Raw genomic sequence first — 16450 nt, forward strand, 5'->3', positions numbered from 1 at the left:
GTGGGCGAGGGGTAGAGGCAAGATAGACAAGATCGAGCTACAGTAAGTAGCTTGGCATTGGAGGAGAAAAGTGAACGTGCCGGGTAGTAGTGGGAAATTGGTGAGGTTAAGATTCATTCATTCTGTCAGTCAATCGTATTTATTGAGCGCTGACTGTGTGCAGAGCACTGTACTAAGCACTTGGGAAGTACAAGTCGACAACATATAGAGACGGTCCCTACCCAACAACGGGCTCACAGTCTAGAAGTGGGAGACAGACAACAAAACAAAACAAGTAGACAGGTGTCAATACCTTCAGAATAAATACAAGTATAGCTATGTGTACATCATTAATAAAACAGAGTAATAAATATGTAAAAATAAAATAGAGTAATGAATATGTACAAATATATACAAGTGCTGTGGGGAGGGGAAGGGGGCAGGGCAGGGGGGAGGTGATGGGGAGGGGAGGAGGAGGAGGAGAGGAAAAAAAGGGGGGCTCAGTCTGGGAAGGCCTCCCGGAGGAGGTGAGCTCTCAATAGGGTTTTGAAGGGAGGAAGAGAGCTAGTTTGGGATATGTAAGATAGGAGGGAGCAAGGTGATTGAGAGCTTTAAAGCCTATGGTAAGAACCTTCTGTTTGATGCAGAGGTAGATGGGCAATCACTGGAGGTTTTTGAGGAGTGGGGAAATCTGGACTGAAAGTTTTCCTAGAAAAATGATCCGGGCAGCAGAGTGAAGTATGGATTGGATTGAGGAGAGACATGAAGCAACGAGGTCAGTAAGGAGGATGATGCCTCAAGGCAAGGTAAGACAAATTCAGGATGACTGAAGTAGAGATTTGATCAAAGGGGTTGAGAACTGCTCTAATACAGGGATAAAATAAAACAGAAAACAAAATATTCATGTTCTATGGAGATCATTCTCCATGGAGAATCCTCACTTACCGTTCTTTGAAACCAGGGCAAATAGACAGCAGACAGAAATCATTTGCAACTCCAACCTGGACTTCTTATCCACTATATAACTCATTATTTCCTCAAAATATTGATGAATACAGAGACTTTTCTGACAAAAGGCTGAAAGAAGAACAAAAGCCATAAGAATGGTGAGTAAAAGCACAAAATATTTTTTAAAATAAATTCAATAGGTTACATATTTGCACCTTGGAAAATGGACCTAATCTTTTGTGTGGCTCCAACTGAACTGTGCATTTGTATAAGGCCAATGCTACCATGATCCAGAACAAATGAGTCATTTGTTCCAATATATTCCAATAGAACTGGGCGATTCCTTCGACACCAGGAGCACATAAATCTTACTCAAAACTGTGTCCTTCCACCCACAAAAAGGAAGTCACCTGGAGAAAACAGCTCCCCACCCTCACTCTCACAGAAAATTAAAAATCCTACAGAGTGGTAACACATTAAAATAATTTTCTGTGGTAAGCAAACCACACACGAGAAAAGAAAAAAATCAATTTCCAAACTGAGAATCCAAATACTATTCTGGAAAACAATGGGGAACATGACATCGAGACTGTTTTTCTACACCCCTTCAATAACTTTACACGTACAGGGAACAGTATAAGGAGCTAGCAATGAATTCTAGTTATCACATAATTATGAAGTTATCAGTTCTACAGTGAAAATCATTTCTAATCATTTGGGGTTTGAGCTATGTGGAACTGTATTCAGATGAATAACCACAATGCTTTTGAAGCTTAATGATCAGTTTGGTTCGACAGATTAAAGTTTCAGTTTCAGTTCAAGTAACTTACACATAAAGACTGCGTTGGTGATGAGTATTTATTGACTGTCAATAAATCACACAGAAATCTGATGGATTATTTAGTTTAATTTACTTATTTGTTTGGATTAAACATAAATTCAAAATGGTGGAAAATATGGAAAAGAAGACTAAAACGGTTCTGCAGGTGTATTAGTGTGCAATGAGTGATAAATAAAACGATCTATCTTACAATTAACGTCGGATAGAGATCCTAGGGTGTACAGGAGGGCTTCTTTTATCGTGCTGGGCACATCTGATCTGGCAAGATTACGGAGAGTCGACAAACCACCGATACAGTGAAAATGAACCCCTGCATTGGCTGCGGCATTTGCAAACAAAATGAAAGATTAAACAAGGTTTCCAAATTATTCGGATGAATAGGGCAATCAATCAAATGATGGCATTCATTGAGCGCCCACTACATGCTAGATGCTACATGTCCAAGACTGAACTCCTTGTCTTCCCTCCCAAACCCTGCCCTCTCCCTGACTTTCCCATCTCTATTGACGACACTACCATCCTTCCCGTCTCACAAGCCCGCAACCTTGGTGTCATCCTCGACTCCGCTCTCTCGTTCACCCCTCACATCCAAGCCGTCACCAAAACCTGCTGGTCTCAGCTCCAAAACATTGCCAAGATCCACCCTTTCCTCTCCATCCACACCACTACCCTTCTCGTTCAAGCTCTCATCCTATCCCGTCTGGACTACTGCATCAGCCTTCTCTCTGATCTCCCATCCTCGTGTCTCTCCCCACTTCAATCCATACTTCATGCTGCTGCCCGGATTGTCTTTGTCCAGAAACTCTCTGGGCATGTTACTCCCCTCCTCAAAAATCTCCAGTGGCTACCAATCAATCTGCGCATCAGGCAGAAACTCCTCACCCTGGGCTTCAAGGCTCTCCATCACCTCGCCCCCTCCTACCTCACCTCCCTTCTCTCCTTCTACAGCCCAGCCCGCACCCTCCTCTCCTCCGCCGCTAATATCCTCACCGTACCTCGTTCTCGCCTGTCCCGCCATCGACCCCCGGCCCACGTCATCCCCCGGGCCTGGAATGCCCTCCCTCTGCCCATCCACCAAGCCAGCTCTCTTCCTCCCTTCAAGGCCCTGCTGAGAGCTCACCTCCTCCAAGAGGCCTTCCCAGACTGAGCCCCTTCCTTCCTCTCCCCCTCGTCCCCCTCTCCATCCCCCCCATCTTACCTCCTTCCCTTCCCCACAGCACCTGTATATATGTATATATGTTTGTACATATTTATCACTCTATTTATTTATTTATTTATTTTACTTGTACATATCTATTCTATTTATTTTGTTAGTATGTTTGGTTTTGTTCTCTGTCTCCCCCTTTTAGACTGTGAGCCCACTGTTGGGTAGGGACTGTCTCTATATGTTGCCAATTTGTACTTCCCAAGCGCTTAGTACAGTGCTCTGCACATAGTAAGCGCTCAATAAATACGATTGATTGATTGATTGATTGTATCCTCCCAGCACTTAGAACAGTGCTTTGCACATAGTAATTGCTTAACAAAAAACATCCTTTATTATTATTATTCATTCAACCATATGGATTGAGCGCTTATCGTGATTGGGTGAAAGCCTGTGGAGGCCAATTCTCACCTCTAGGACACCTCTTTGACATCCCTACAAACATAGGTGCTTGCTTTCTTGAAACTATTGACTCTACTGTCACCCCTTCCCATTTAACAGAAGAACATATACTCCATTCCTTCGGAATAATAATAATGGTCTTTGCTAAGTGTTTACTCGGGACTGAAAATTGTGGAAGTCCTGGGGCAGACACAAAATTGGGAATAGTACCGGTCCCTCCTGGGGCTCGCAATCTTCCTTTACCCCAGATTCCTACAGACAAAAGCCCTCGTGTTCCCACTTATTCAATGTCAAAAAACTTTTTTGCAGAGGCAAGAAAATGACCTATTCCACCACCAACTTTGAAAATAATTTTACATTTTTGCATCATAAGATCTCACAATGTAAAAGAGAACCCCAGATCAAATTTCAGTGAATCATCTTACTGTTTCCATCACAAATTGAAATGATTGACAACAAAGACTGCTGTAGAACAGGAAAGTTATTTAGATTCTGTTCAGCACGCTGCAGCATTATGTCCAGATCAGTATGAGCTGTTTCAAAAGACAAAGAAACAAAAACAACAGACAAACAAAAAAATACAGTTACAGAAGGCTGTACCTCCTTTCCCCATTAAAAATGAATCTTTTAACATTTGGAGTTATTTTTCCACTTGCATAATCTCTCCGAGAGAAACAGAAAATACACAAATAAAGAGTCCTCCTGAACTGCAGGACTCCATCTTTTAGGAAAATAACTGCTCCACAACTGGTATTATGAAATGATGTAATACATTCTGTTCCCAAATTCAATCGAAAAGCACAGAAAGCAGTCATTTTTCTGTCTTTAAAATGGCTTTAACTGATCTCTTAGATTTATACACAGAAGCATAGAGGGCTTTGAGTGAGATCTTGAGTGAGGCTAACTGGTAAGGGGCTAGGTGTTTGTGTATGTGGAGGGGAAAATAAGCTCAAGAGAGGATGGAGGATATCGAGGGACTAGAACTGAGAATGGAGGTAAATTCATGTATTCATTCAATCGTATTTATTGAGCACTTACTGTGTGCAGAGCACTGTACTGAGTGCTTGGGAGAGTACACTACAATGATAAAAAGACACTCTCCCTGCCCACAGTGAGCATTTGAGGGTGAAGATGAGGAGAGGGGGTCCAATAGATTAGGAAGGACAGGTAGTTGAGTTGAGAGGATAAGGTGCAAGGAACGATCAGCAACTACAAAAAAAAATTAAAAAATGGTGGGCTTCCTGGGGATGCAGTGGACTAGTCTTTCTTCTGAAAAGATAAGTCTGATCATTTTCCCTGAATCTGAAACAGCAGGGATACAATAATGACAACCTAACTTCCCTGCTTGGGAAAATGGTTTCTCTATCATCTTCCTTCAGGGTATCCCCATTAACATGAACTTCGCTGCCCCCCTGCTTTGCTCCATTTCAACAGGGAGGTTGTCCCCTGAATAAACACCATTTGTTTTCTGCAGAAGGTAAGTAGCCGTTGATGATTACAGATCCTTTATCCTTAGCAGCCACTCATTCCCTAAAGTATCTCCGTGCACATACAGATGTATATTTTAATTTGCACATTCCACTATTTTCTCAGCTATATGGTCCTGATACAGCTCTATACTTCCTGCTCCCAGTCCTGTTGTTGGTCCTGTGGAAAGAGCCTGATTCTGGGAAGCAGGAGACCTGGGTTCTAGTCCCGGCTTTGACGGTTGGGGCCAGGCTAGGCCATCACTGGGGAAAGTTTGGCAAACAAAAAACCACCAAGTGTACTTCACTAGGTGGACAGGCTCAGGAGGAACCTGTAACTTGTTAACAAGTTAACTTTAACTTGTACTTCCCAAGCGCTTAGTACAATGCTCTGCACACAGTAAGCACTTAATAAATACGATTGATTGATTGATTGATTGATTGTAAAATAGTGGTAGCTTGGGCAGAGAAGACCGCAGTGGCTACTGTGCCCAATTCGATTTGCCTGAATCCTCCCTAGCACTTAGTGCAGTGCCTGGCACACAGTAAGCACTAAACAAATGCCACAGTTATCATTATTAATATTATCATTATCATTAAGTGCCAACTGAGTGCTGGAACTGTGCCGTGGTCAATTTGGCCATCAGTAGGGCCTGAATATAAAAACCTTTGCATTCACTTAGTCATGGGCTGACACCTTGCCCTCCTACTCACTAGTTGCCCTCCATGCTCCGGTAGGAACCTAAGCATGGCTGGTGCAGCACAACCCACTACCCCTCTAATCAACTCCACCACACAGCAACACAGACCTGAAGTCAACGTGCCAGGCACAGCAGAGACTCAGTAGCCAACCACTGTTTGACTGAAGTCAGAAAGTGCTTCACCTTTGCTCCAAAGGGGAATTACAGTATAATTTGATCATGGGGACTCCCACTGCCAACACTCGATATGTCTTGGTCCTGAGACTTCAGGACAGAGAACGTGCTTGAAGGAACTGCTTATAGTAGTGGAGGGCCACACTACAAGGCTCCCTAAAACTGGGATACCAGCCCAGTTAGCTTTAAAATGTCTTGAAAGGAGATGTGAATCGATTGATCGACTGTACTTATTAAGCTCACGCTGAGTGCAAAGAAAAGGGAAAAATGCTAAGGGTAGCTGTTGGGTTGATTGACTAGAGGGTTTGAATTAATCGGAGAAGGCCTCCTGGGGAAGTGACGTTACAGGAGAGCTTTAAGGATGGGGAGAGCTGTGGTCTGGTGGATTTGGAGGGTGGGGAGTGGGGAGGTGAAGGAAGCTATAAGCCAGGGAACAGTGAGAGGGGCAAGGTCGGAGGTGTAAGACCTGGAGAGAGAGGGACAGACGGTAAGGTGGTGAGCTTGGGCAGAACTGCAGAGTCATGGGGAAACAGAGTCAATATGTAAAATGGAGAGAGCTGGTGGAGAGTAAGCCAACGGTCAGGACTCGGTGTTTAACATGGCAGGAAATGGGTAGTCTTTGGATGGGTTTTTTTTTTTGTTTTGGGTTTTTTTTTTTAACAGCAGAGAGATATATGCTGAAATGAAAGTGCAAGAAGATGACCCAGGTAGCAGCTAGGGAAGCAGCGAGGCCTAGAGTAGAGTACACGCCTGGACACCAGAGGACCTGGGTTCTAAAACCCAACTCTGCCTCCTGCCTGCTGGGTGACCTTGGGAGAGTTACTCAACTTCCCCATGCTTCAGTTTCCTCATCTGTAAAATGGAAATTCAATACCTCATTTTCCCACCTACTTAGATTGGGAGCCCCGTATGAAACTGGGACTGTGTTCAACTTGATTATCTTACATCTACCCCAGTGCTTAGTATGGGGCTTGGCACATAGGATGTGCTTAAAAAAATACAATTCTTATTAATTATTATTTTTATTCTAGCATACTGACAAAATGTGAGAGGCTGGAGGGAGACCTACTTAAGTGCATTAAACAAAAATACAGTCACAAGAAATAGGAAAATTGGTTCACAGAACATAACCAAAGAGATAATACCAGAAGTGAGTCCCTTTTTCTTACCTTCCATTATTTCCATTATTTCTTGCATATTACGCTTTATCTACAAGAAAAATGTAGTTTATCAAATCACTCGAAGCAGCTTGTTTCAGGACACTGCAAATACAATGAAACATGTGAAGAGTGTAAGCAAATTAAATATACGACACTCCTTATCAAGGTTTTTGGTTTTTCAATCTCTTATATGGGAGATATTTTCCCACGGAACAAACACCTATGTTCTCTTCACAGGTCTGCCATTCATTCCCTGGAAATGCTTTAGATCTTCATTTAATTAAAAAATTTCCCTGTGCCTGATTTTTTCCCATTAAGAAAAGGAAGTTGAGAAATTTTCCAACTATCTATCTAATGGGACTGGCACTTGGCAGAGTACAATACAGTAGAGTCGGTACACACATTCCCTGCCCACAAGGAGCTTTCAATCTAGAAGGGGAGACAGACAGTAAAATGAAATTCAGATGGGGGATATGAGAGAGTATAAGGACATGCACATAAGTGCTGTGGGGCTAGAGATGGGCTAATCTTTCCCCTTCAACATATGGGCATCTCTTCTTATTGATCAACATATAAAAGGGTAAGAAAAGCCCCCTCCTTCTCAAGAGAAGTAGCCCGGCTTAGTGGATAGAGCCACGGGTCTGGGATCAGAAGTACTTGGGTTCTAATCCCGGCTCCACCAAATTTCTGCTGTGTGACCTTGGGCAAGTCACTTCACTCCTCTGGGCCTGTTACCTCATCTGTAAAATGGATTAAGAGTGTGAGGCCCATGTGGGACAGAGACTGTGTCCAAACTGAGTAACCTGTACCTGCCCCAGTGCTTGGAACAGTGCTTGGCACATAGTAAGCGCTTAATAATTACGATTATTACCATTATCATTATTATTATCTATGTACCAGACCTCAGCCGTCCCCAGCTTCAGCTTCAGTTCCCCCTTCTAGACTTCGAGCCCGTTGTTGGGTGGGGACCATCTCCATTCATTCATTCATTCAATCGTATTTATTGAGTGCTTACTGTGTGCAGAGCACTGTACTAAGCGCTTGGGATGTACAAGTTTGGCAACATATAGAGATGGTCCCTACCCAACAGTAGGCTCACAGTCTAGAAGGGGGAGACAGAGAACAAAACAAAACATATTAACAAAATAAAATAAATAGAATAGGTACAAATAAAACAAATAGAGTAATAAACACGTATAAACATATATACATATATACAGGTTGCCAACTGGACTAAGTGCTTAGGAGTTACGATACAACAACAAACAGACATGTTCCCTGCCCACAGTGAGTTCGTAGTCTGGGGGTGGTGGTCAGACATTGATATACAGAAATTAAAAATGAATGAATAAATACATTAATTAAAGATATGCATAGATCTGAGTGCTGTGTGGCTGGGAGAGGGGATGAATGAAGGGAGCAAGTCAGGGTGAACCAAAAGGGAGTAGGAGGAGAGGAGGGCTCGGACAGGGAAGGCTTCTTGGAGGAGTTGTGCCTTCAGTAAGCCTTTGAAAGGGAGGTGGAGGCAAGCTACTTGTTAAGCATGTACTATGTCCCAAGAACTGTACTAAGAACTGGGGTAGATACAAGATAATCAGGGAGAGACGCAGTTCCTGTCTCAGTCTATCTGGAGGTAGCAGAATTTAATCCCCATTTTACAGATGAGGGGACTGTGGCACAGAGAAGTGAAGCAGCGTTGCTCAGTGGAAAGAGTGCGGGCTTTGGAGTCAGAGGTCATGGGTTGAAATCCCAGCTCTGCCAATTGTCAGTTGTGTGACTTTGGGCAAGTCACTTAACTTCTCTGGGCCTCAGTTCCCTCATCTGTAAAATGGGGATTAGAGAATGTGAATGGAGACTCAGAGAATGTATCTGTTAATTCTGTTGTACTGTACTCTCCGAAGCGCTTGGTACAGTGCTCTGCACGTAGAAAGCATTTAATAAATCCACTGATTGATAAATCTATTGAGATTGAAACCTGTTACCAGGCTGATCCAACCACATGTATCCCACCTCGACTACCACATCAGCCTCATCACTGACTTTCCTCTCCCACCTCTAGCCTACTGTCTCCCCAGTTCCTACTTCACTCTGCTGCCTGGATCATTTTCCTTAAAAGAAAAAAAGAAAAACCATTGAGTCCATATCTCCCCCATCCCATTACATCTCTGACAGTTACCCGTCCACCTCCACCTCAGGCAGAAACTCTTCACGGTCGGCATTAAGGCACTCAATCAGCTCTCTTCCCTCCCACCTAGTCTCACTCCTCTCCACTACAGCTGAGGCCAAACGCTTCACTCCGCTACCACCAGGAGCCTCACCTGTGCCTCCATCTCCTCGTTCTAACTCTCAATCACTGGCTCTCACCCTACCTACCCCTTCCCTGGAGCCCCCTCTGCCCATCTTCAAAGTCCTGCTAAAAGCCTATCCCCCACGTTCTCTTCCCTCACTAATGTCTCATCACCCCACCCTATTTTCTCTTTTCTGTGGCACCCCTGCTCTTCCACTGTATTTATCGAGTGCTTAATGTGTGCACAGCACTGTACTAAGTGCTTGGGAGATTACAGTAAAGCACTATAATTGACATTCCTTCCTCAAGAGGAGCTTACAAATCTCTCACCCCCTCAAGCACTAAGGATTGACCACCACAGACACAAAGCAGTTATGTCCATATCCTTACACTCCCTTGCCTCCCCTACCTGTAATTCACTGTCGGCCCCAAAGTCCTATCCCCGTTGTTGTGTATATCATTGTCCCAGTCATTTATACTGTTTTTCTGTCGGTATCGTTTCACTGTCCCCTCTGTGCCTGTCACCTTCTCGCCCCTTAGCCTGAGATCTAAGTCCCTTGAGGGCCAGGGCCCGTGTCTAATTTTCACCTGTGTAATTAGCACAGTGCTCTGCATGGAGAAAGCACTTAATAAATACCACTACGACGACTGATACCACTTGCCACACTCTCCTTTCGATCGATCTTCCTGGATTTTCCTTCAGTGTCGGCGGCCAGTCGGTTCACCGGCTCACCCGCTAGACCCGATGAATTTACCTCAGCGCCCCGAGTCCCGGGGCCTCCCACGGAGCCCGCCCTGAGAATGCGGCCCCGAGATCGATCCCGGCCCGGGCTTCACACGGAGGCCTCGGCGTCCCCGCATCCCCGTGCGGGCCGCTCACCCACCTCGCTCCTCCAATGGCGGCCAAACTCTGAGGAGTGTGCCCCTGCCCTCCCCTTTGGAGAGCAACTCTGCCCGAAGAGTCCCCCCACCCCCAATCCCTGTGGTGGGGGCAAACTCTCGAGGGGCCCCCAAACCCTGTGGGGGACATGAACTCTGCCCAAAGATTCCACCAATTCCTGGGGTGGAGGTAATCTCTGCCCAAGTAGCCCCAATCCCTGTGGAGGTAAACTCAGCTCACAGCACCGCCCCCCAAATCACTGTGGAAGAGATAAACTCTACCCAAATCGTCCCCTAAATCTTGTGGAAAAGATAAATTCTGTCCAAAGCACCCCCCCGTATTCTGGTGGAGATCAGCTCTACCCACAGGGCGGTGCCCGCGGCCTCACGTGCTAATTGTTGTAGCTCCCCGCCGGCCCGCTGGCGGCTTCTCCCGGGCGTGGCGGCTCCTCCTCAGGGCCCCGGGTCCTCCTCGACGCCTCAGCCACACCCGGCTCCGCCGGCCCGACCGTCGCCTCGCTCTTCCCGTGCAAAGGGCTCCTCCCCGGCCCGGCCCGGCCCCGCCCCGCCCCTCGGGCCCCGCGCGCCACTTCCGCCCTCCTCCTGACAACGGCCGCCCCACCGCCCCCTACCGGCCGCCGGCCGCCATGGCCCTCTCCCTGCCTTTCCCCCTCCGACCGCACGGTGGTGCGCCGCCCTCGGAAGCCCCAGCGCTCCCTACCGCCCCCTACCGGCCCGAGCAGCGCCTCTCCGGGGCAGGCCCAGCTCCTACACTGTCAGTCAATCACTCAATCAGTGGTATATATTGAGTGCTTATTTTCTGCAAAGCACCATAATAAACGCACGTGAGAATACAGGGTGTTAGTGGACCCGATCCTTACCCTTATGGTGCATCCACTCTCACTGGGGGAGTCATAAGAGTGACAGGAATGATACTGATAATGAATTAAAATAATAATAATAACTGATAATAACAGTCATTCTGGGCTTCCTCTGTGCCAAGCACTTTGGTAGATACCAGATCCCACATGGGACTCACGTTCAAAGTGGAAGGGAAACTTGGGATCTAGAAATCATTACTTTCTAAAAAATGCCTGTGTCCCTCACTAGACGCTAAGCTCGTTGTGGGCAGGAAACTGGTTTACTAACTCTGTTGCCCTGCATTCTCCCAAGTGCTTGGTTCAGGGTTGGACACACAATATGACTCAATAAACACCATTGATTGATATAATCCCCGTTTAACAGATGAAGAAAAATGTACACAGACCCCAAGTGACGTATACGCATTTTCATATAATAATTATAATGATAATAATGACATTTATTAAGCGCTTACTATGCGCAAAGCACTGTTCTAAGCGCTGCGGAGGGGCGCTCACAGTCTTCATCCCCATTTTACAGATGAGGGAACTGAGGCACAGAGAAGTTGTGATTTGCCCAAAGTCACACAGCTGACAATTGGTGGAGCTGGGGTTTGAACCCATGACCTCTGACTCCAAAGCCCGGGCTCTTTCCACTGAGCCATGCTGCTTCCCTTGAATATGAGATATTCATATTTCATTGAATATGAGAATATATGTATATATATATTCAATGCATAGAACAGTGCTTGGCACATAGTGCTTAACAAATATCATAATTATTATACATGTCTGAATGAACTTTCAGTAATGCATTCTGATTCACTATTAATAGACATTTTGACACCTAGCTACCCCCTTTACAATGCAGGCTCTTTGTGGGCAGGGAACCTGTCTTGTTTTTCTACTGTACTTGCTAAATCAATCAATCAATCAATCGTATTTATTGAGCGCTTACTGTATGCAGAGCACTGCACTACGCACTTGGAAAGTACAAATTGCTCAAGTGGATGCTCGATAAATTTAGGTATTACTATTACTTCGACGACGACCACTAATCACACTACCAGCAGCCTTCAGGCAAATGACATAATTGGTTCCTGAAAATCGTATGTGAGCAGAAACATTGGAAGCTATAATAAATTTTCTCATGGAGATGGTTTGGTAAATAGAGGTCAGATTCTAAGGTCGAATACCTTATTTTTACCCGAAATTACTAAGAAGCCTCGACTTCACTCTGCCGCTTGGATCATTTTTCCAAAACTCCGTTCAGTCCCTATCTCCCCATTCCTTCAAAACTTCCAACGGTTGCCCGACCTCATCCACATCGGCGTGGTTCAGTGGAAAGAGCCCGGGTTTGGGAGTCAGAGGTCATGGGTTCTAATCCCAGCCCCACCACATGTCTGCTGCGGGACCTGGGGCAAGTCACTTAACTTCTCTATGCCTCAGTTGCCTCATCTGTAAAATGGGCATGAAGACCGTGAGCCCCTCGTGGGGCAACCTGATTACACTGTACATACCCCGGTGCTTGGAACAGTGCTCGGCACATAGTAAGCGCTTAAGAAATATCAACATTATTGTTATTATTAGTAGTAAATACCATTACAACGACTACTGCTACTACTCACCACACCCTCCTTCCAACCGTGGTATCCGCACAGACCTTTCTGGATTTTCCTTCAGTGTTGGCTCCTGCCCACGGAGCCCGCCCTGGGAATGTGGCTCCAAGATCGGCCCAGCCCGGGCTTCACACGGAGGCCTCGGCGGCCCCGTGTCCCTGTGCGGGCCGCTCGCCCACAGTGCTCCTCCAACGTGTAGTGTAATGGCGGCCAAACTCTGACGAGAGTGCTCCCCGCCCTCCCCGGTGGAGATAAAATAAACTCTGCTAAAATAAACTCTTCCCAAAGCGCCCCTCAATCCCTGTGGAGGCGATCACCTCTGCCCAAAGCGCCCCTCGATCCCCGTGGAGGGGACAAACTCGACTCTGAGGGCTCCCACCCAAGATGTCCGGCCCCTCACCCCAACGGCCCCGCGGGAGGGACAAATTCGATTCTGAGGGCTCCCGCCCAAGATGGCCGGCCCTTCACCCCAACGGCCCCGCGGGAGGGACAAACTCGATTCTGAGGGCTCCCGCCCAAGATGGCCGGCCCTTCACCCCAACGGCCCCGCGGGAGGGACAAATTCGATTCTGAGGGCTCCCGCCCAAGATGGCCGGCCCTTCACCCCAACGGCCCCGCGGGAGGGACAAACTCGACTCTGAGGGCTCCCGCCCAAGATGGCCGGCCCCTCACCCCAACGGCCCCGTGGGAGGGACAAACTCGACTCTGAGGGCTCCCACCCAAGATGTCCGGCCCCTCACCCCAACGGCCCCGCGGGAGGGACAAATTCGATTCCGAGGGCTCCCGCCCAAGATGTCCGGCCCTTCACCCCAACGGCCCCGCGGGAGGGACAAACTCGACCCTGAGGGCTCCCGCCCAAGATGTCCGGCCCCGTGGAGGGGCCAAACTCGAGTGTGCGGGCTCCCGCCCAAGATGTCCGGCCCCTCCCCCTCGGCCCACCTGGTCTCCGGCCCCTCGGCGCCCGCGGCCTCACGTGCTAACTGTGGTGGCTCCCCGGCTCCCCGCCGCCGGCTTCTCCCGGACGTGGCGGCTCCTCCTCAGGGCCCCGGCTCCTCCCCGACGCCTCAGCCACACCCGGCTCCGCCGGCCCGACCGTCGCCTCGCTCTTCCCGCGCAACGGGCTCCTCCCCGGCCCGGCCCCGCCCTCCGGGCCCCACGCGCCACTTCCGCCCTCCTCCTGACAACGGCCGCCCACCTCTTGCCAACGGCCGCCCTCCCCCCCAAACCCTTAACGGACCTGCCCTCAAGAAGCTTCCATTATGTGTGAACGGAGACATAATAATTATGATAATGAAAATAATAATAATAATAATGATACCCATAATAGTTGTCCAGGCTTACTCTGTGCTATGTGTTGTGGTACATACCAAATTATCACAGTGTACACTGTCCACTACTGTGACTCAAGATCAAGTGCTTAATACAATGCTCTGCACATAGGAAATCCATCAATCAGTTAATCAATCTTATTACTGTGTGCAGAGCATTGTACTAAGTGCTTTGGAGAGTACAATATAACAGAGTTGTCGCTGTGTTCCCTGTCCACAACGAGTTTACTATCTAGAGGGGGAGACAGAGAGTAATATGAATAAATAAAGGAATAATGGATACATGCATAAATGCTGTGGGGCTGAGGGAGGCATGAATAAAAAATGCAAATCCAAGTGCCAGGACAATGCAGAAGGGAGTGGAAGAAGAGGAAATGAGGGCTTAGTCCTACTACAACCTAGCTGTCACACTTCACTCCTCAAATGCCATCCTACTAACTGTACCTTGATCTCACCTCTCACTGCCAACCTCTCAGCTTCCTCTGCCATTGGCCTGGAACACCTTCCCTCTTCATATCCGTCAGGCAATCACACTTTCCACCTTCAAAGCCCTATTGAAAGAGAAGCAGCGTGGCTCAGTGGGAAAGAGCCCGGGCTTTGGAGTCAGAGGTCATGGGTTCAAATCCCGGCTCCACCACTTGTCAGCTGTGTGACTTTGGGCAAGTCACTTAACTTCTCTGGGCCTCAGTTCCCTCATCTGTAAAATGGGGATGAAGACTGTGAGCCCCACGTGGGACAACCTCATCACCTTGTATCCTCCCAGCGCTTAGAACAGTGCTTTGCACATAGTAAGCGCTTAATAAATGCCATTATTATTATTATTATTATTGAAAGCATATCTCCTCAAAGGTGCTTTCCCAGATTAAACCCTTGTTTCCTCTTCTCCCCTTCTAACAATAATAATAATGGCATTTGTTAAGCGCTTACTATGTGCCAAGCACTGTTCTAAGCGCTGGAGTAGATACAAGGTTATCAGCTTGTCCCACGTAGGGCTCACAGTCTTCATCCCCAATTTACAAATGAGGTAATTAAGGCACAAAGAAGTTAAGTGAGTTATCCAAAGTCACACAGCTGACAAGTGGCAGAGCCCGGATTTGAATCCACAGCCTCCGACTCTCAAACCCGTGCTCTTTCCACTATGGCACCCTTGCACTAGGATTTGCAACCTTTATTCATCCCTCCCTCAGTCCCACAGCACTTATGTACACAAACATAATAATAATTATTTATATTAATGTCCGTCTCCCCCTCTAGATTGGGAGCTAGGTGTGCACAGGGAATATATCTACCAACTCTGTTATATTGTACTCAGCTAAACCCTTAGCACAGTGCTTTGCACACAGTAAGTGCTCAATAAATATGATTGATTGATCCCAAGCTCTGAACATAGTACTCTGTACACCATAAAGACTAAATAAATGCAACTGATTGATAGATCAATTGATTGAAGTACTATTGCACATAACGTTTGGGTGGTATTTTGCCTGTCATTTTCTTTGACATACAGTTTTAAAGTAACTCGAAATTCTAAGTAGATGAAGAGTGAAGGTTCATTTCCTTAAAAAGATCAGATATTACTTTCATTCTTTCATTATAATATGTACGTTTTGAATAGGAACAATATGCAAAATTAGTTTTTTATGTATTGAAAAATTAAATCCACCATTGTTCTACCGGCTTTTGTCTTTCAGTGTGATATATCTCGAGCCTAATTTTTTCCAGAAGATCAAACAATTCTTGAGAGTATTTAGAATCACTGAGGGCTCAATTAAATTCATATAATGATATCTAACCAACTTCTGGTTATTTTTAGGGACTGGACAAACATTTTTGAGAGAAACGGTCTGTAGTATAGTTTTGCAAAAGTTATTCTAGAAAACTAGTAACAAACATTTGTGAATTTAAAATATATTGAGCATTTTATTTTTTCCTAATAGATAAATTATGACAAAATCTGAAATTGATTTCTCGAGAGAAAGTTTTAAGGAGAAATATCCCTTGTTGCAGTGTGCAGTGCTCTGGTGCTGCTGGGAGAAGCCGCAGGCAGGAAGTGACCCGAATTAGGACAAGAGGCCATGGGTATTGCGGGTCAGGGAAGGGAGAGAAATTGGTGGCATCCACCAGGGTGGGGAGGAGGTGGCCCGGCTCCCGCAGGGACGTTGGGGTGAGGGGTAAAGGGGGTTCTCAGGCCGTCCATGTTGGGCGGGAGCTCTCTGAGTAAAGTTTGCCCCCACCAGAGCGGTTGGGAGGCGCTTTGGGCAGAGTTTACCTCCTCCACAGGGATTGGGGGCTCTTTGGGCATAGTTTATCTCCTCCACAGGAATGGAGGAGTGCCTCAGGCAGAGTTCACCTCCTCCACAGGGATTCGGGGGTATTTTGGACAGAGTTTACCCCGTCCCTACTCAAAGGGGACACTCTCCATACAGTTCACCTGCTATTACAGGAGCGAGGTAGGTGAGCGGCCCGCACAGGGATGCGGGGCCGCCGAGGTCTCCGTGTGAAGCCTGGGCTGGGCCGATCTCGGGGCTGCATTCTCAGGGTGGGCTCCGTGGGCAGGAGCAAACACTGAAGGAAAATCCAGGAAGATCTATGCGGATACCAC

General features: G+C 46.9%; 2 protein-coding genes across 6 annotated transcripts in view; one reads left to right on the forward strand and one right to left on the reverse strand.

The window, feature by feature from the left end:
• Positions 1 to 13621, reverse strand: part of LOC119919621 (telomere repeats-binding bouquet formation protein 1-like) — a 43925-nt gene extending 30304 nt beyond the window's left edge. Inside the window, exons 1-6 of one of the 5 annotated variants that reach the window (XM_038740184.1) lie at positions 12989 to 13132; positions 12530 to 12758; positions 6885 to 6977; positions 3800 to 3907; positions 1959 to 2087; positions 925 to 1056 (exon numbers count right to left, since the gene is read on the reverse strand). In XM_038740184.1, coding sequence (XP_038596112.1) covers positions 925 to 1056; positions 1959 to 2087; positions 3800 to 3907; positions 6885 to 6912 — 397 coding nt within the window. In that variant the 5' untranslated portion in view covers positions 6913 to 6977; positions 12530 to 12758; positions 12989 to 13132. Of the gene's footprint in view, positions 1 to 924; positions 1057 to 1958; positions 2088 to 3799; positions 3908 to 6884; positions 6978 to 12529; positions 13133 to 13459 lie in introns of those variants that run through there. The other 4 variants (XM_038740187.1, XM_038740185.1, XM_038740186.1 and 1 more) reach the window with 4 other exon arrangements.
• On the forward strand, positions 13109 to 15560 carry LOC119949977 (proline-rich protein HaeIII subfamily 1-like). Its single transcript, XM_038771833.1, has 2 exons — positions 13109 to 13783; positions 15540 to 15560. The coding sequence occupies exons 1-2, from the start codon at positions 13109 to 13111 to the stop codon at positions 15558 to 15560; spliced, it is 696 nt and encodes a 231-aa protein (XP_038627761.1).
• The last annotated feature ends 890 nt before the right edge of the window (positions 15561 to 16450 follow it).

Source organism: Tachyglossus aculeatus, chromosome X1, assembly GCF_015852505.1.
Source record: "Tachyglossus aculeatus isolate mTacAcu1 chromosome X1, mTacAcu1.pri, whole genome shotgun sequence".
Lineage (NCBI taxonomy): Eukaryota > Metazoa > Chordata > Mammalia > Monotremata > Tachyglossidae > Tachyglossus > Tachyglossus aculeatus.